Source organism: Bacillus rossius, chromosome 1 (genome assembly GCF_032445375.1).
Source record: "Bacillus rossius redtenbacheri isolate Brsri chromosome 1, Brsri_v3, whole genome shotgun sequence".
NCBI lineage: Eukaryota > Metazoa > Arthropoda > Insecta > Phasmatodea > Bacillidae > Bacillus > Bacillus rossius.
In genome coordinates this window covers 196,148,975-196,168,876 of record NC_086330.1, presented here as the reverse complement: position 1 = coordinate 196,168,876, position 19,902 = coordinate 196,148,975, and the positions used below count along the sequence as shown (strand labels likewise).

Sequence of the window (19,902 nt, the reverse complement as noted above, 5' to 3'; positions counted from 1 at the left end):
AACAGTCGCTGGTGTGACGTAAAAATTCAAACACAATAATTCTTAAATATAATAACTTTCAATTCATAGAAGGGGCAAATGACCTTAATTCAGCCTTTATAATTTATATAAGAATTTAACATCATTAAATTCTCTTATTAACTTATCAGATCAGAAATTAACGCCATGACATGACGCCAGTACAGCGCGACTCGTGGACCGGGGCGGACGCACGTCCCACGGAGAGACATCATCCTTTGTCCACACCGAGTTCACTTCTGGTAACTATAGTCATTCTTCAAAACCTTTTTAATAATCTCTCCGTGTGTACCCGGTCCAGCTTTTTCGGTCCAGGACCTAATCCGGCCGCATAAATATCACACCCCCCCCCCTGCACCACACTTGGTCCGCGGGGTAGGTGCACTATCCGGTACGGGCCGACTCCCGAGGACAGAACTTTTGTTAATCTCAGTCGCTCCGGCGCTGACACTCCCCGTAAGGGAACTCTTGAGCGAATTTAGCTGCGGTCCGCGCTCCACTGCCGTGGACGCGAGCACCGCCTCAATACGCAGATTTACGGGATTGGCCGCCTCCAATCACCCTCATCCCTCGTTGAGCAGCCAGGCTCAGAAACGCCTAGGGACACGATAATACGGAATAACTACTGACGCTGTAACATTCTTTTGTAAACTTGTGCAACGCAACCTCGTGTAACATTCTTTTGTAAACTTGTGCAACGCAACCTCGTGTAACATTTCTTTTGTAAACTTGTGCAACACACCTCGTGTAACATTTCTTTTGTAAACTTGTGCGACGCACCTCTCCACGTAACATTCGTGAGCTTATATAGCGCAACCTCGTGTAACATTCCTTTTGTAAACTTGTGCTATGGTAATTCAGTAACTCTCAGACTCAGTTGAGTGTAATTGTGTAATTTGTATCTTGTAACGTCACCTATTGTACGACGTGGCGTGTAACCGACAACGTTACACCAGAGCCACTGTCGACTGAATAAATGACGCACGTCATTTATTAACTCACTCCAGCGTACGCTTCTTTAAACCTGCTATTCCCAACCACCGCCGAGTAGGGAATCTCTCAAACCCACGCAACACCGCCGACGGTCCTAGTGGGCCACGCAGGGCAATCGACCCCACGACCCAACTACCGACTAGCACCAGAACTAGTCTGGCGCCCACCCGGACTCATTACATTCGCAACAGCCACTCCCGCTAGGAACCGCACCGGGACTCGAGCCCGAGACCCCGGACGACGGCAGTTATATATAACAAAGGCAGCTCTGTGCTGTTAAATAACATTTAAAAAAAGGTTCGAAATTAATATTTCTTCAAAAGCACATTAAATAATGTGTAATTCATAGTTATTTATAAAACTTATGCTAAAACATAGGTCTGTGTGATATATGGCACTGGATTTATTTTTAACAGCCTTTAAAACACTGGTCTAAATTTCGTCCCCAGGACGAAATTAGGCACTGTACATGGGGACGGAAATTTGACAGGTTGAGTCTTTCAAAATGGCCGTCTGTCTCTCCCAACACAAACACGAACAGAACGAAATGGCACATGAATATGAAAATAGAGGTTATAAGAAATACATTGCTATGTTGAAGCGAAAAAATAACTTACCTTTCAATGGAAAACGTCCTTGAACAAAGTACAACTAACAGGTTTTTCTCTTTGATATAAAATACAAACTTAAATTACTACACAGCGCAGAAAGCGACCCGCTTGCGCGCCTTACTTGATGTCTAATTCGTTGTTCTCTCCAAGTTCCATAGACTGCCGCTAAAATGCGGCTCTTACTAGTTCGGAAACCATGGGGGACGTTATTAGGTCAGGGGACGAACTTCGGGCATCTTACCTTAATAATAATTAACTTTACTTTAAGTTTCCGCTTGACGAAACTAGGTATGTGTAAATTATTAAAACGAAACAAAATAAAAGTTTTGTGTAATTAAAATAGTGATGAGCATTTTGTTTTCATGCCCTACAGAATTTCCTCTTTTTAGGCTGTGTGTAGTCGCACGTTGAGGACAAGCACACAATACATTAATACCTAGGTACCAACTGTTCTAAATGTCAATGAGTCTCAAATTCTGCTCAAACTTGCTACTTATGTACTTTAATTAGTCTAAATGTTTTGTATGAATTTTATTTTTAGGTCGAGAGGGAGGTGTGGGTAAAAATTTTGTATTGCGTATCCAAGTCTATCCCTTGATACTAATGACATTATCCTGTGGTAATGATTCTTGCTGTTTTAACATTAATTAAAACAGCAAGCATCATGTGCCACCGGATAAATCATACAGGATCAAAGGATAAACTTGGATACGTGATACGGAACAATTACCGAAGTGAGGGTTGCGATAAAATGAAGTGTCTTAAATTTTTATGTTGAAATTAAGGTTTTTTTTCCTTAACAATTGCTATACACCTGTCTTCAAGAAGTGAAGATACCAGAATGATTTGTACTTTCACCTAATCCATAAAGAATTGATGCCTTTGGTAACAGCTTCATTTCAGTTTTTGTGGGAAAATTGTACAACTTAGGCAGTTAAATGTGCCAGAAATACACATTGCCTGTGTTAATGATTAAATACTTCTGCGCGTTTTTTTATGCATTAGTTTTGTTTGCGATTTGTAATGCAATTCGGTAGGTACCTACGAAAATCCTAACCTTAACTTCAATCAACGTGATTCTACTAGAACAGAAATTGTTTATTGGACATAAAAAAAATGCAGCAATTTAATATAATCTAAAAATATGTTACATGTAATACATTTTAACAAATGTTATGATACATAAACAAAACATTTTTAACCGAAATGAGGTTAAGGCAAACACTGTCCTGAAGGTAGGAAATTTACTTATTGTTTTATAAATATTGCTCTCATAAATCATGTTATGTTACGTTTACCGATATTTAGTTAAATGATTTGCTTATAAGGGGGAAAAAAAATAAAATCAATATTTTTATAAATATTAATGCATGCACGAAATAAGTCACAAGCTCGCCAACATTCAGTTGAAGCTGCAATTTTCCCTACTATTCAAATTAGTGTTTTAAGCATATTAACTGCAAATTGTACTTTCTAGGATCAATGTTGTATTTAAATTAAAATTTAGTTATAATTCAGGGGTGCCCACGAGGGGGGGGGGGTAACGACGCAGACTGCGTCATTAAAATTTCAGGGGGGGGGGGGGGGTGTTTAAAAGACGAGAAAAATGTACATATTATTTACATAATTATAGCTTCTAATGTGAAAATACGTTTCTGTTGCTTTGATAATTGAAAGGGATCTTGTAAATCAAATTGGCAACCCCGCACTTTCCTCAACAAAAGCAGTTTGGCATCTGTCGGTTCAGGATGGAAATATTACCTGATATGACCAAAATTATTATTAGAAAATCAGTTTTAATTAATGCAAAATGTGATAAAATATAATACTAAAAAGTATAATATTATAAAATAATTGAGTAAATCATTGAGAAAATGGCATAAAAAATTTCTTTTGGGGGGGTGGGGGGGTGGGCACCTCTGTATAATTTGAAACGTAAATCTTACTCCAGAAGGTACTTTATCTCGGTTTTAAGCTATTGCAACTTCGTTTTAATGTTTGTCAAGTTTGCATTTTTGTATAGCAACTAGAGCATTTCTGAATAAAAAAAACGTAGAACTGCAATAGCATTGAGTGTCCACTCTGTACTAGTACGTACTTTATTTACTCTATGACCCCGTCATACAGCCGACTACGTGTGTAACTTTCATTTAATACTGGGAAATAATTCTTTCAAATGAGTTAAATAATATATTTGCGTGAAATTTAAGGTTTTGCCTTAATTATATTTACTCAGAAATTACGTATGTGAGTTATACGATGTATCTAAAAAAGGGTTATGTTTTTCTCTGTCTGAACAAACTTCGAAACAACTTGTTTCCGATGATAATCACGCCGCATAAAATAATAGTTTCTATGTTTCATGTGAATAAGACACATTGATTCTTTTTTCTCGTTATTTTTAACTGCACAATACTCAGTTAAACAAAATATATCATACTAATAAAACTGCCAATCTGCCTACTTTTGTCATATCACTTAATAAAAAAATAAAGGTCAGGACAAAATAACGTAATATTTCAACTAGATAGAAGATAACATCACATTAGTTAATTATTCTGTAAAAAAGTTAAGTGTAAAACACCTTTAAGCGTGTGGCTTATTAAACTCATTTCACCTTCAGCTTCCATACGTGTAATAAAAAAAATCACTTGTAAAAATAAAATACATGCATTGATAAGGTTGAAAATACACAAGAATGCCGCTGATAAATACATAGTAGTCTGATGGTTATTTTAAACCTTTGTTTTATCGCATTTTAAACACAAAGCATTTCCTCAAAACATTTAGTGACTTTTAGGTTAGGCCTACTCCCCACCCTCGTTGGTGGCTAGGTTTGCTCCTGCTGTATCGCATATTGAAACATATTTTATTCACCTAAGATTCGCTCAAATACTTTCAGTATGATAAAATGGTAACAATGTAGGAATGTAGGAATAATAGTGTTTCACGTAGAGTTGAGAGGTTTCGTGTTTATAGTTCATACGAAAATTGTAATTTGTGAGAGGAGCGGCTTATGTGAAAAAAAAGTAATTCCATTAAAGGGTATGTTTAGTTCCTATACTCTTCTGGTAGTTATAAAATGCAGACACAATATTGTCAACTACAGTTTACGTAATAAATTATATTCAGGCATTTAATTAACAACAGCGACTTCGTGTTATATTGTTTCAAGCTTGCAAGATGCTAAATAAATATTATCAGCGTATTCACCCATTACATATATGCTACGGTACAAAATAGTGTGAATAAAACTTGTAGTGCACTAGAAATTATGCTATAAACAATTCTAAGGATAATGTAATTAAATATAACAGTAGTATTTTTTGAACAGTGGGACGTATAGCACACCGAGTGGTTTCGGTACCTTCAAATCGGCAAATTAACTTTAATGGTGACGAAAATTACCAAATAATGATTAAATCAGGTCTAGTATTGTAATGTTTCACGTCGAGTCACAAAAGTGTTTTAAAATTCTTTTTTCGTCATATGATTTAAAGTAATAATAACTGACCATTGAAAACAAAATTAATAATAACGGGCAACACGTTTCAGAAGATCACTAAATATTTTCATATTAAAAACTACAAACTTTCACAGTTTCTAATGCACTCCTTAACCTTCTTATATACTATTTAATAATTATAACCGACTTTGCTATGTAAAATGATTTTATTATATTTTGAGACTGAGACGTGACGGGTGTTTTACTGAGCGAAAAATAGTCTGTAAAACTTATATTTATGGAACGCCAACAGGCGTACAATGAAAAATGATATAAATATTGAATATAGTCGTGGAAAATATATAATTCGATAGTCACATCATGCCTAAGGCTGGGTTCACAATTGAAAAAATAACAGTAACAGTAACAGTAGGTCGTGTGCATAGGATATGAACGCCATGTTTCCTAACCTAACGATTCACAATAGCAGAAAGTTGGTCGTGTGCATGGGAGCGAGGTCGTGCGCATAGGAGTGAAATGAATATTTTTTATTTAGGTCGCGTACGCATGGCACAACAGCCAATGGGAGAAGAGCAGGGTGCTTTTTTGGCGGGACTAGAAATATGTTTATATTTATTAACCATATTGTGGTAAGAAAATTTCGAGATAATAATAGTATTATCGTTATTTTGAAAGTTAATATGTTTATTTACTAACACTACTAACAGATGCGCATAGTAGTTCGCGAAATTTCATTGGCTGAAATTAACAGTAAGAATTCAATTGTGAACCGATTTCGCAGTTCGCACAGGTCGTGTGCACAGGTCGTGTGCATGGCTTGCTATGCACTCGCTTAATTTTTTTAATTGTGAACCCAGCCTTAGTTTTACGAATGTCCACAATCTTGTTTTCGTGTAGGTAGTTTTCTATTGGCTGTAAATTGCTAGCAGATACACCAACTGCCAAATAAAACACATCCTTTCTGTAAATTCACTGCCAACCTCTGCATATTATCGATTGCCAAGCCGTCGTAGGTAAGACGCCTTAGCGATGACGGGAGAGATATGACGATGGGATCCGTGCTCGCATTTTCACGCGGCCGTCATAACTCCGCCGTCATACCGGCGACGCGTCGTCGCTATGACGGTGGCGAGCGAAAGAACCATGCTCGACCTGCTGCTGTATCGCATATTGAAAAGTATTTTATTCACCTAAGATTCGCTCAAATACTTTCAGTATGATAAAATTGTAACAATGTAGGAATAATAGTGTTTCACTTACAGTGGAGAGGTTTCGTCTTTATAGTTCATACGAAAATTGTAATTTGTGAGAGGAGCGGCTTATGTGAAAAGAAAGTAATTCCATTAAAGGGTATATTTAGTTCCTCTACTCTTCTGGTAGTTATAAAATGCAGAAACAATACTGTCAACTACAGTTTACTTAATAAATTATATTCAGGCATTTAATTAACAACACCGACTTCATGTTATATTGTTTCAAGCTTGCAAGATGCTAAATAAATAATATTATCAACGTATTCACCCAATACATATGCTACGGTACAAAATAGTGTGAATAAAACTTGCAGTGCACTAGAAAATATGCTATAAACAAGTCTAATGATAATATAATTAAAAATAACAGTAGTATTTTTTTTGAACAGTGGTACGTATAGCACATCGAGTTGTTTCGGTACCTTCAAATCGGCAAATTAACTTTAACGGTGACGAAAATTACCAAATAATGATTAAATCAGGTCTAGTATTGTAATGTTTCACGTCGAGTCACAAAAGTGTTTTTAAATTTTTTCATCATATGATTTAAAGTAATAACAACTGCCAATTGAAAACAATATTAATAATAACGGGCAACACGTTTCACAAGATCGCTAAATAATAATTTCATATTAAAAACTACAAACTTTCACCATTTCTAATGCACTCCTTAACCTTCTTATATACTTTTTAATAATCATAAACGACTTTGCTATGTAAAATAATTTTATTATATTTTGAGACTGAGACGTGACGGGTGTTTTACTGAGAAAAAAATAGTCTGTAAAACTTATATTTACGGAAAACCAACAGGCGTACAATGAAAAATGATATAAATATTGAATATAGTTGTGGAAAATATATAATTCGATAGACACATCATGCCTAAGTTTTACTAATGTACACAATCTTGTTTTCGTGTAGGTAGTTTTCTATTGGCTGTAAATTGCTAGCAGATACACCAACTGCAAAATAAAACACATCCTTTCTGTAAATTCACTGCCAACCTCTGCATATTATCGATTGCCAAGCCGTCGTAGGTAAGGCGCCTTAGCGATGACGGGAGAGATATGACGATGGGATCCGTGCTCGCATGTTCACGCGGCCGTCATAACTCCGCCATCATACCGGCGACGCGTCGTCGCTATGACGGTGGCGAGGAAAAGAACCATGCTCGACCCACTGGCACTCCTAATGGGTCGCGGGGTTCGATGCCAAGTTGCGGCGTTCGGACCACGCGGCCCACACGGGCGATGATGTTATCCCCTTGTCAGTCAGACGAGAGTCTGCTGGGGGGGTGCTTCATTAAGCACATTATTCTGAGCCAGCTAGCTACTACGCGCACTTCTAGATTTTCAGCACCACTGTTTAATATATAATCTCCTTCCAGTTGTTTATTTGATTTTCTGGGTATTCTTCTTCCTGTGTAGTCTGCATTTCCAGAGCAAGCTTGACAAGTTTTATTCCTCTTGACATCTTGAATTGAAGCAATAAAGAATTGTTTTCTTCTAAATACCAGTACTATAACACACAACAGATTCATAGTCCTATGCTAATGTGAGGTTAAAATATGCATCCTCTTTGTATCATATAGTTGTAAAATTTTATTTTAACTGTAAGTTGCAGACATCTGTAAAATAATAGCTTCATAGACAAGTCCTAACATACTCAAAACTCTGGTTACACTTTGGCATATGTATAAATAAACAACTTTCTTTAATGCATACATTATCTGCTGATTATACTACAATAATAGTTTGTAAATAAATGTAAATAAATTTCTGTTTATAAATGATAGCAATTCAATAAAACAACATTTCTTTCTGTGTTAAAAAACCTTATGGAACCCATACAACACACATGGTTGCAGAAACGTTGCTACAACGTCGCATACTTGCATTTTGGTTGCAGGTACTTCTGCAACGTTGTGGCAACGTTCTAAATGTTACAAATGTTTCATCCTAGCAGCAACGGTGTGGAAACGTTTCAGCAACTTCCCTTTTATAACGTTCAATTTGGCTGTTACTTTAATATCTAGCGTTAGAAAAATCCACACTGAAAACACTTTTAGTGGTACTATACACCTTTTTAAATATTACAGAATGACAATAAAATAGCTTTGAATAATTTCAGTAAACGTAAATTTTTCATATAAAATTACTTTTGGTGCTGGCAGTATAAAAAGCTGGAACACAAAATGGGAATTGTGGGTAGTATGCAACGTTGTGAAAACGTTTTGGCAACGTCGGAATGTAAAAGAGAATTTTATCTTTGTGTTTTTCCACGTGTTTGAATGGTGTATTGTCCAACTAGCATAGGTATTGTCTGTTATAATACAAGTTTAGCTTTTGTGCTAAGGTATTTATGTTTTATGTATTTTTCTTTTTACTTTGCATTTCCCTATCTACTTCTTGTGTTTTTAGTACGAAAGTTATGTAGTGTATATAGTGTGTTCGGTAAATTGCGCTGTATTACTTTTGTTAGGTTAGAAATTTACTGTCGGAACAGTTTGTTTTGTAATGCGATTAATAATTTCTTAAGATTTTATTCTGTAAAGAGTTTGTTACTTCACGAATAATACGAAATATATTCACGGTTTCGTTAATACAAACCATTTATAGCAGGGTTATCATAAACAAGCTGTTGGCGTGGAAAGCAAAACTGCTACAACTTCGTTTTAAAAGTAAAATATGATGACATTATCCTTTGTATTGGACCTTTGTTTTAATTATGTTTTGTCTTCGAGTACTATTCTCCAAAATTATTATTTTTTCTTTGAGTCTACATAAAATTTGTTTATGTAATATATTCAAACTTTTAAATATGGCTTATTGAAAATTACAATATTTCTATTGTAACTTGAAGTCGAAGCTAACTTCACTTTCGTTGTAGGTAAATATGCAGCACGGGGGCTTCTCCGAAAAAAAAAAATTAAAAACATGATTTTACCGTTTTTCGCAACTACGGACGTTCCTTTATTTATTATGCAAATGGTGTAAACATGCCTTCAATAGTTTTCGAAAAATCGGCGTTTATAGTTACCGTTGTATACCTTATGTGCTAATGCAGGCAGCGCCATTATTTTTTAACACGTTCGCGACTGTGCCCGTTTCTTCGAAATATTTTCAGTCAAATATTCAAATTAATAATAATAATTTGTACTCTTGCAATTGGGCTTCCACCCGGTGGCAAGGATAATTTCTTCTCAACTTTCACTTCTCAACTCCCTGAGCCTCCTCCTGAAGTCCCTCCCTCCCTTCCCCTTTATTGCTCTCTCCTCAAGCTCATTCCAATCCCGTGCTGTTCTCACCAAAAATGCCTGTTTTCCCCTTTCTGTGCGTCTCCACTCCCTATGTACAGTGCGTGACTGATGGGAAGATCCCTAGACACGGGTGTGGTGGAGATGGGGGGAACTGTAATTTTACCCGCAAAGAAGGCGGGTGGGCGTCAGTTATCGCTTGTCGCCTGAGCAGTGTATAGCTCTGCGCGCAAACATCGTATCTTGTTTAAAGTGGAGGTGCAACGCGTGGTTCGCTCGTATTTTTACTAAATGTACCTATATATTTGTAAACGCAAGAAATTATAGGTTATTTTATTCGCAATTATTATACTTCTACTATTTACGTAACAATAGCCCAGGTCGCTCTGCAGGGTTACTCCCAGGTACTTGTACTCCTCTGCTACCTTCAACTCCTGCCCCTTCCATGAATACTCTCTCTTCTCCACTATCCTCCTCCTCGTGAATCTGATCAACTTTGATTTTTTTACGTTAATCTCCATGCCATTTTCCCTTGACCAAATTGGTCGATTAGGTTAGCTTAGCAACATAAAAATTAATTTAAAACCACTCAAACGGTTTGTTGGGTTAGTATAGCTTCATTGAAAATACTGTACAATATTTGTATTGTCTGATTCCAATTCACCATTCAACATGTAGCTATGCCGACGCAACCAACCGTTCACGCGTTTTTGTAGTATTTTTATTGTAGCTTTACTAACCCAATCAACCAATTACATGGTTTTACAGAATTTTTGATGTTGCTATATTAACCAAACAACATTTTAATTACTTAATTATGTAGGGCTGTAGGAGGCGGGTACAATTTCGAAGCCGTGAGCAGAAAACGTAGCCTTCCGCCATTCCATGCTCGTTTGCCTTATAGTGCAAATTTTAAAATTATAAAAACCATACTAGTAATGTATCATTAAACAATTACCTAATGATAATAACAAGCAACAAAAATTAATGAAATCTTTAGCCTTATAATATCAAAAATTCTTTATTTAACAAAATTACATTATGAAAAAGTAGTTTTGTGGACTTTTCCGCCAAAACAAAAAAACATACACATAATGAACATGGCGGATTGCATGATCTTACAGGCTTTATAACGTCATTAGAAATTTGATTTCTCAATAACTATTGAATGTAAATACCATTTGCAATGTAGGTAAACGGACGTCTCTAAAGTCAAAAAAAAGTATAGGCGTATTTTTAAAACTTTTTTAACACCCACACAGTCCCGCACGTCTAACAAACATAATGGCATATTGCATTATCACATACGCTATTTAACGTAATTTGAAAATTCAATTTCTCAAAAACTATTGGAGGTATATCAACACCATTTGCAAGGTAGGTAAAGAGACGTCTCTAAAGCCCAAAAAAGGTATAGGCGTATTTAAAAAAAAAAAATTTTGGAGAAGCCCCCGTGCTGCATATTTATCCTGTTTTAGTATAGGCCCCCTAATTACTTTTTGTTTAGGTTTGAAACCCATATTCTTTTGAGGTTATGTATATCGTACCTGGGATTCGATGCGATTATATTTTTGTAAATAATTTTTATTGTGTGCTGTTTGCATATTCAAGCAAAATGTAGTCTTTACTATTTGATATAATTACCAAAGTGTTATCCACATTTATCATACCTTGTACCCTTTAATGTATAATCTTACACAGTTTCCAGAGCTAGCAAGTGTACAAACCAAACCTGCCTAACTTGTGTTTTTGTTTTAATCACTAGTGTTGAAGATACCATTGGAATCAAATGAATTTGTAGACAAGATTTAACGACAATGTATGGTGCAGGCAAAAGAAAGCGGAAATCAATAGCATGCATTTCAAAAAGACATTTCAACCGATTAATTTACAATGCTACAGAGAATGAAACAGAACATGCAGTGTATGTACATCATAATGACATCAGTACATTACCTCAAGAAAATGATAGTGGTAATTGTATTTCTCACAAAATATTGAACTCCCGCATTGCTCATAGTTCAGATTTTCTCCAAACAACAAGTAGGGCTACATACAATAATGATGCAGACAGTTCAGTGATACATGGCACGGAACAAGAACAAACATCACAATCACGAATTACAAACAATGATGATAAATTTTGTGATGGCAGGAGTACAGACGTTGTATTCAGCAGTGATTCAGATAATAACGTTGAGGAAGTAGTATGTCGACCATGTAATTTGGACAGTGTCCCTGTTGATTTAAATTTGAGAAAACATGTTGCATTATGGGCACCTGAGTACAATATTCCTCAAAATGCTGTCTCTTCTCTATTAAAAATAATTAAACCACATTTACCTATACATGAAATACCTAAAGATGCTCGTACCTTGTTGAACACGCCTCGAAGTATCTTCATTCATGACATGCCACCTGGGAAGTACTGTCACTTTGGGCTGGAAAAAGCTTGCAGGGAAATAATTTGTGATTTGAAGAAGTACAACATTGATAATACATATTTGCAGCTACTGGTAAACATAGATGGTTTACCATTGTCTAAATCATCCTCTAGTTGCATTTGGCCAATATTATGCTCTTCACCTGCATTGAACAAAGTATGTGTTGTGGGTGTGTATCATGGTTATGAAAAACCGAGAAGTGCCAATGATTTTCTACAAACATTTGTTACTGAGGCTTCACATTTAGTTCACTATGGTATTATTGTAGAAAACGAAACAACAGCAGTAAAAATTCATGCATTGATCTGTGATGCACCAGCTAAAGCATTTGTATTGTACATTAAAGGTCATAGTGGATATAACAGCTGTGTTAAGTGTACTGTTCAAGGGCAGTACAAAGAAAGAAGAGTTTGTTTTCCTGGGATAAATTTTAACAAAAGGTGCGATGAAGATTTCGTCAGCAACACTGATGAAGATTTTCATATGGGTGCAACAATATTGACACAGATTCCACATTTTGGTCCTGTTTCCAGTGTTCCTTTTGATTACATGCACCTAGTATGTTTAGGTGTAATGAAAAAAATGTTAATATTGTGGATGAAAGGTTCTTTGTCAGTACGTTTATCTTCAAAAATGGTTTCTGAAGTTTCAAAAGCACTTTTAGAAATAAAGGGCTGCATTCCCAATGATTTCAGCAGGTCACCAAGATCACTAGCAGAAATTAATAACTGGAAGGCCACAGAGTTCCGCCAGTTTCTTTTATATACTGGTCCTGTTGTTATGAAAGAATACCTAACCAAGGATGTATATACACATTTTCTTACCCTGCATGTTGCAGTATCACTTCTCGTAAGTCCTCGAGTTTCAGAATGTAGTGTACAGTATGCTAGCAAGTTACTGAAACATTTTGTGCAGTCTTTTGGGATCTTGTATGGAAATGAAAACATATCCCATAATGTTCATGGACTTCTGCATCTGAGTGAGGATGTTCTGAAGTATGGCCCACTAGATTTGTTTAGTGCTTTTCGGTTTGAAAGTTATATGCAAACATTAAAAAAATTGATCCGTAAAAATGAGAAACCATTAGAGCAATTATCTCGAAGATACATAGAACAGAACATAAGTCTATCATCTTCACCAGTAGAGAAGATATGTGAATTTTATCATCCACACACAGATGGTCCTGTACCACCTGATTTGCAGCCAAAGGAGCAATACAGATGTTACAAGAATAATTTATTTAGTATTGATATTATTAGTAGTGAAAAAAATAATTGCTGTTTCCTGTATAATGGAACAACAGTGTCAGTACAAAACATTATATATTGTCAAAGAGATGGGTATTTCATTGTGGGCTACGAAAATTTGTCTCAGAGAAGCCTTTATGTTAAGCCATGTGATTCAAATTTGTTAGGTATTAACATTGTCAACAAAATGCATGTGCTCAAATCATGGCCAGTAGACATGATTTGTTGCAAAATGTGGAATATATACTAAAAAGGTAAACATATTGTATTACCTTTAATACATTCTCGGAAAAACTAGTCTTCTGCTCATTTTGCATGGTATCAAACATGAACTTTAAATATTTCAAATCTGTGTAATGAGTTGTAGATAATTTGATATTGTGAAAAATTCATACGAATCATTGATAAGACAAAGAATATTCTTGTGGCTATTTGCCATTAAGTGTTTACTGTTTGGAGGCATTGCCTGTTATACAAATTTCTACATGCGGTCCCCAGTAAGGGCCTGTAACAAACTATTTAGGTAGTTATAGCTCAACAGGTACGCAAAGTGAGAACCCTACATAGAATTGCAGACTTAATGTACAAGAGGTGTAAAATGTCTTCAGCAGAATGCAACTGGGGACCCACACATGTTTCACATATAGCCTGTGTACGCAGAGACAGGACATTCTCAGGGATGAAGTGGACCTTCTGACCTTAAATTCCTCTGCAGTCTACTGGATTGAGAACCTGGATATATTACTGTGACACATATTTGTGTGTGCTGTATATTATCTAAACATATATATATATACTTTTTTTAATGCAGTATTGTATTGTGACTGTCAGTCATAAGTATCTGAATTGCCATATAATATATAAATGATGTGTGTGCGTAAAAGTGTGGTGTATTGAATCAGTTTCTCAAAAATAGGAGATGAATAAATTTCACGTAGTGCAATTTGAAGATGGGCTGCAAGTAGTGCCTGGAATTTGGCTGCAAGAAGGAGAATTATGCTATTGGCCAGATACTGAATCTCAGACAAAACTGATGAAGGCCATTTGCAATGCAGAACCACCATCACCTGAATGGTTATCTCTAAACATTCTGAGAATATTTGGAGAATCAGGTAAGATTTTTTGTAAGGTATAAGGCTTGATGTACTAACTGTTGTGTCTGTGCATTATAGTATGTTTAAGTACTGCAGCAAAAAATATTTTCCAAGTGTTAATATTTTCAGATACCTACGAGAATGCAGTTCACAAATTAAAATTGTGTGAACGGTTTTCTGATGTTGAAAGTGGACCAGACAGCTTGAATAAAAGGAAAAAAAGGCAAATGAGAGCAAAAAGAGTTCCAGAGACAGAAGACTCTGAAACAGAATTGGAGGAAGAAACTAGTCAGTCACTGCTGCCACCGTTGCCCAAATGCCCGAACTCATTCAGACCACAATGTGCATCAACACAAAAAGAGTGGATGAGCACTAAGTTTAGAAGTAATGAGCCTACTATGAAACAAACTTCTGGGGTAAATAATTCTGTTGGTAGCGCTTCGCCCATGGAGGTCACTGTACAGCGTAAAGAAGCTGGAGTGTCAACAGGTAAATGGTTATTTTCTAATTTTGTATAGCCTAGTTTTTTCAAGTTCATTTGAGAACTTCTGACAGCCCTACTCCTATTATTCTTTTGCCTGTTATATACAAAAATTTAGTCTTGTTTACATTTGATTTGGACCCAAAATATTCCATAATTATCTGCATATATAAACATAAAAAGCAGCAAAGAATGTTTGTGTACACTTATATTTAAGTACCAGTATTTCAAGTTTCTATTATAATTCTAGATGCTTAGGATATGATATAGTTAAGGTAAACAAGGCGATACTATATAATTCATATGATTCTTCACGTAATAAAAACACTGAAGTGTATTCATGTGATCTATGCAATACATTTTGAAAACTCTCATTAAAATATTGATTAAGTGGTAATTGCCAACACCAAATCAGAAGAGTGTAATTTTTCTGTAGTAGCATTTTGGTTACTTGCGTATAAACAACTCTGCAAGTTGAGTAGAATGTTCAATGCATTTATATGTAGAAATTTTTTACTAGTTTTTTCCTACTTTGCTGTATTTACATTTTTCACTATTTGATAACAACAGAAGGGTTGTACGAACTGGGTATTTGTTTCAACTGTTGATTTAAAGAATGTGAAAAGTAGCCTGAATTAACTATAGACTATTACTTTCTTGATGACAAATTATGTTCTTCCTGAAAACGAAGTTTGTTTTGATGTTTCCAGAATTTGAGAAGTTGGTACTCAAAAAGCTGAACATAATAACATATAAACTTGAGTCATTGGAAGAAAAACTTAGAAATCTGGAAAGCGCTAAACTGACTACAGTTTGTGAACAACCATCAGAGCGGATTCCAAGCAATATGTTTCCGCTAGCATCATTGACAGCTGTAGAAGAACTTGAGTTGCTGCTGGAAAACCCTTCTTATTTTGATTCAGTGGTAAAGTATAATTTGAATCATACCACTATAATCTTTCTAATTATATACTTGTTTGCATAACAAAACTAAATAATAAAACTTCTGTTCTAGGTATTCTACTTGAAAACTCTAGGTGGAGTAAATATCACAGATGTAACATTTTCAGTAATGAAAAAGATTTTATCTAATGAAGTCGCTATGGAATACAGCTATTTCGGTTTCAAAGGGAAGAAAACATTTAAAAACCTAAAATTATCTGAAGTGGTTATAAGTAAGTACACATTAAATTTTATTTTTGTCAGTTATATTGGTTCTTTAATAAGCTTATTTTGATACATACTCGAAATTGTCATGTCTATTAATGTGCTGTTACTTCAGAAAACACAGAATATCAATAACTAGCTGTTTCCCATAACTTTTTCAGCATTGAGTTTTTTTATTTACAAACAATTCTAAATGAAAAGGATTTTAAGTATAATATTGTGACAAGGGCTACTCACAGCTAGATTCCTATTAACCTCCCCCCCCCCCCCCAAATTCCATGCTTAACTATATCTAAGAGAGCTTCCGTCAGGTAGTACTGTCCCAGAGTCTGATTGTAAATAGCTTACAATCCACTGTGGCTGATCACCTCTAATCTCTTCCGAGTGACAATAGTAAGCAAGGGTTTTGATAATGGGGGGCGTAGGTGCAAGCTTCATTTCGAGATTCAAAATGGCGAATAACATCTCAGAAAGAATCGAAGTTAACAGAGATAAGTTTTTTCAGTTGTCTGTCATACTTTTCAGATAAACTTTAAAAAAAAATGCCCTCTCTGAATGCACAAATGATACAATCATCAACACTAACACTGATTGGTACAGTTGATATTTAGTCAACAGTATATTACAGAAAATGTTTCCTATTTTTTTCTATCTGTTTTAAATAAAGAGTTGCTGAAGGCTAGTGTTTAATTTTTGTTCTGTGTTGAAAAAAATACAAAGTATGTATTTTAAATGTGTCTTGAAATATTTATGTAATTATGAACCAGCTTTATCAGGCTTCACATTAAATGCTTAATGCTTCATATTTAGTAACCGACTGACCAGAACTGTCAGTCATAATTCTAAAACTTACTTGGAAGTAGAAGATAAATGCAACATTTATAACATTATAGATCTGCACACGTAGGTGTTAGAGTGGGAAAGGGGGAAAGATGTGGGTGGGTAGTGGAAAGAGGTGGAAAGTTGGGTGGGTAGTGGAAAGAGGTATAGAGGTAGGTGGGTAGTGGAAAGGGGGAAGGAGTTTGTTGGATAGGGGGACAGGGATAAAGAGGTGTGTGGGTGTGTTAGGGGACAATTAGGAAAATAGGTGGATGGGTGGGCAGGCAAATAAGTGGAAAATGGGCATTGCAGCGCATGCCGGGTACATCTAGTGAAATAATAAAGGTTAGTAAAAAATCATAAGTACTTATTATGTATTTTCACTTTTCAGGTTTCTTGAAATAGCATGTTAATTACATTTGACGTAATATTAATTTTATCACACCTTCGGTGTTAGGTAGCCAAGTTTTGTGTTGTGATCCAACTATGTAGCCCTCAACAGATATTTTGCTTAGGAGGCCAAACACCTGCTGTTTCATTTGTTTTGTGTATGTTTATTCTATAACAAAGTAACTATAAATAGTTCATGTTTTTGTATTGAAAATAAATTTTGGTAGTTTGTGATACAGAACTAATAGATATCCACATGTTGAGATATCCACATACATAGTTTCTTACAATTTTGGTATTATTTACTGAATTCTTAACAAGTTACTGTGTTAATGTGACACAAGTTTATTTACGTAAACTTTTTCTTAGGTGTTGTACGCTGTCATGTTCGTGATGCTACTGAGAAAGCAGTAGGCGACAGAGTCGCTGCATGGCTGAAGCATGCAAGGACAAGATTGTCAAGGAGCATTCAGTATGTGAAATATTGATTATTATATTTACTGTTCCAGTGTTTGTGCAACAATTGATTTTATGTAGTCATCAATATACTACTCTCCTCTAAGGACAAAAAAGTGTAAAGTGTAAAAAAAGATGTAATACAGAGCTGATTTTGCCACCTAAGGAAGTTAGTGTAAAATGCACAATGTGTAACATGGGGGTTGTACTATAAATACCTAACTGTATATCCTTGAAATTCTTGCGTGAATGTGTTAAGTAGGAGTGAGTTGTAAAATTTTATTTTCAGTGAAACAAAAAGTTAACTATTTATTTGGAAGACACCTATTTACTTATGTATATGAGATTGAATTGTGAGAATAGATACCAGTACTCAAGTGTTGCTTAATTCAAAGTTGTTGGTTCTTTGTCAGTGGGAAGAGGAAAATGGGCCTTGAATTCACATGATTGTTAATATTTAATTATAATGTTTCACCTCTCGTCCCTTTAATAAGAAATTTTAGAACTAGTGTGCTCTAGCCTAAGGCTAAAAAATGTAAGAACTAATTACTTACCATTTTCGAGATAGGAATTTTTCGGTGTTTTTAGGAGGCAATATATCGTTTCAAATATAAAAGTCAGCACTTTTGAGACACAAAGATCCGTGTTCACAAAATGGTCATTACAAACTGCACTCAACTTTTAGTATCATGTTTGGTGGGAATGTAAAATATTATTAGAAAATAATGTAAATTTGGCGTGTAACAGTTTTCTGCTATGCAGTTATACTCTATATACTACACGATGAAAAAGTAATGTGAAGCAAGCACTGCACATGCACAACGAAAACATAATTGCATTTATTTTTATCTCTATCTGGAGAGATAAAAATAAATTTTAGTTTTATATTTTATCTGTGCAGAACAGAGAAAATGTGAGACTAAAAATGTCCTACTGTGTATTGATTGATCCTGTATGTTATCACAATGGAAGAAAGGCATTGGCTGTAAAACATCACCTGCTGTTGGTTATCACTGCTACTATATGCTACCCTGCACACATTGCAAGCACCGTGAACGTATAATCTGTGCTTAGCTTGCTGTGCCTATGCTCCTATCTGCTACTATAGCTAGTAATATAGGCATAGCAAGCTAAGCACAGATTAGACGTTCACGGTGCTTGGAATGGGTGTAGGGTAGCATGTGTTAATTTTGTGATCTGCAGTGCCAAAACGCCCGGTGCACGTGGACTTATTCACCCTACGTGCTTTATTCATTTTCATCCTTAAGATTTTACTTCTGTGCTCAGTCAATTCACACATTTAAATACTCTTAGTTTGTTTGCTTACCAAATGAATAGAGAGAGGGCTGAAATGCCATTTTGTCTTTACTCACGTAAATTGTAATAATATGAATTACTCTTGTTAGTAAAATTTTATCAAAAATACAATTATGGGAAATATAAATGATTTTGTATGTTTCAATATTTTCTCATGCTACAATTTAAAAAATCCAACCTCCAAAAATTCCTATCCATATGTAGTATTATTAATGCACTAAGTCAATAGGAAACTCAGTAAACATGTAGAAATAATTTTAGACTAAATTAATTTATTAATTTTTTTAATTTACAGGAAATCACGTTTACATGATACGTCTGCAGCCTGCAGCAAGTGATAGCAAGCTTGCTTGAAAATGTAAATACGTATGAAAAAGGGATGAATGTAAATATGTGACAGTATAAAAAAACAATAAATTGGAACCTTACAACTTAATTATAGAATGTTCAATTAATGATGTGCTTGTTTGTATGTACCTCATTTGAATGGGCCCTTTGTTAAACCATAACAAAAACAAATTTGAACTTGACCCATTCCTACTTTTAACAAATTTGCAATCCATATATACCTTGAAAATTAATAAACCAAATTTGTAGCTGTAAGCAGTACAATACCAGTGAAACCCTGATGTAAAATTTCTGAAAAGAGCTGAAAAAATAAAAATGAAAAGGATTGTAAATTAGTGGTAATATTACATTTCAAGGAATGTTTTGCGATGTTATACATGCAAAGTGTGTTAAAAGTTGAATGTTACAAACAGGAATTGCAAAACAATGGCTAAATAACTTGGTGACTCAGAAAAAAAGTGTCACTGGCAGACAATGAACATATATAAACTGAAGTTTCCAGAAACGACAGTGGGATGTTTTGGAAACAGGAATCTGTT

The 19,902-nt window shown here is 35.1% G+C and overlaps 1 protein-coding gene across 2 annotated transcripts; it reads left to right on the top strand.

The window, feature by feature from the left end:
- Window positions 1-8,562: 8,562 nt before the first annotated feature.
- Window positions 8,563-19,451, top strand: LOC134527205 (uncharacterized). Of its 2 annotated transcripts, XM_063359669.1 has the most exons (7): window positions 8,563-8,699; window positions 11,366-14,403; window positions 14,515-14,874; window positions 15,577-15,791; window positions 15,882-16,041; window positions 17,612-17,714; window positions 19,311-19,451. In XM_063359669.1, the coding sequence occupies exon 2, from the start codon at window positions 11,418-11,420 to the stop codon at window positions 13,539-13,541; it is 2,124 nt and encodes a 707-aa protein (XP_063215739.1). In that variant the 5' UTR covers window positions 8,563-8,699; window positions 11,366-11,417; the 3' UTR covers window positions 13,542-14,403; window positions 14,515-14,874; window positions 15,577-15,791; window positions 15,882-16,041; window positions 17,612-17,714; window positions 19,311-19,451. The 2 variants fall into 2 exon arrangements, with proteins under 2 accessions (XP_063215739.1, XP_063215738.1); XM_063359668.1 differs by having other exon boundaries at window positions 8,563-14,403.
- Window positions 19,452-19,902: the final 451 nt, after the last annotated feature.

What these genes read in the sequence shown, in the direction of transcription:
- LOC134527205 (XM_063359669.1), top strand. Translation starts at nt 11,418, where the DNA reads ATGTATGGTGCAGGCAAAAGAAAGCGGAAATCAATAGCATGCATTTCA.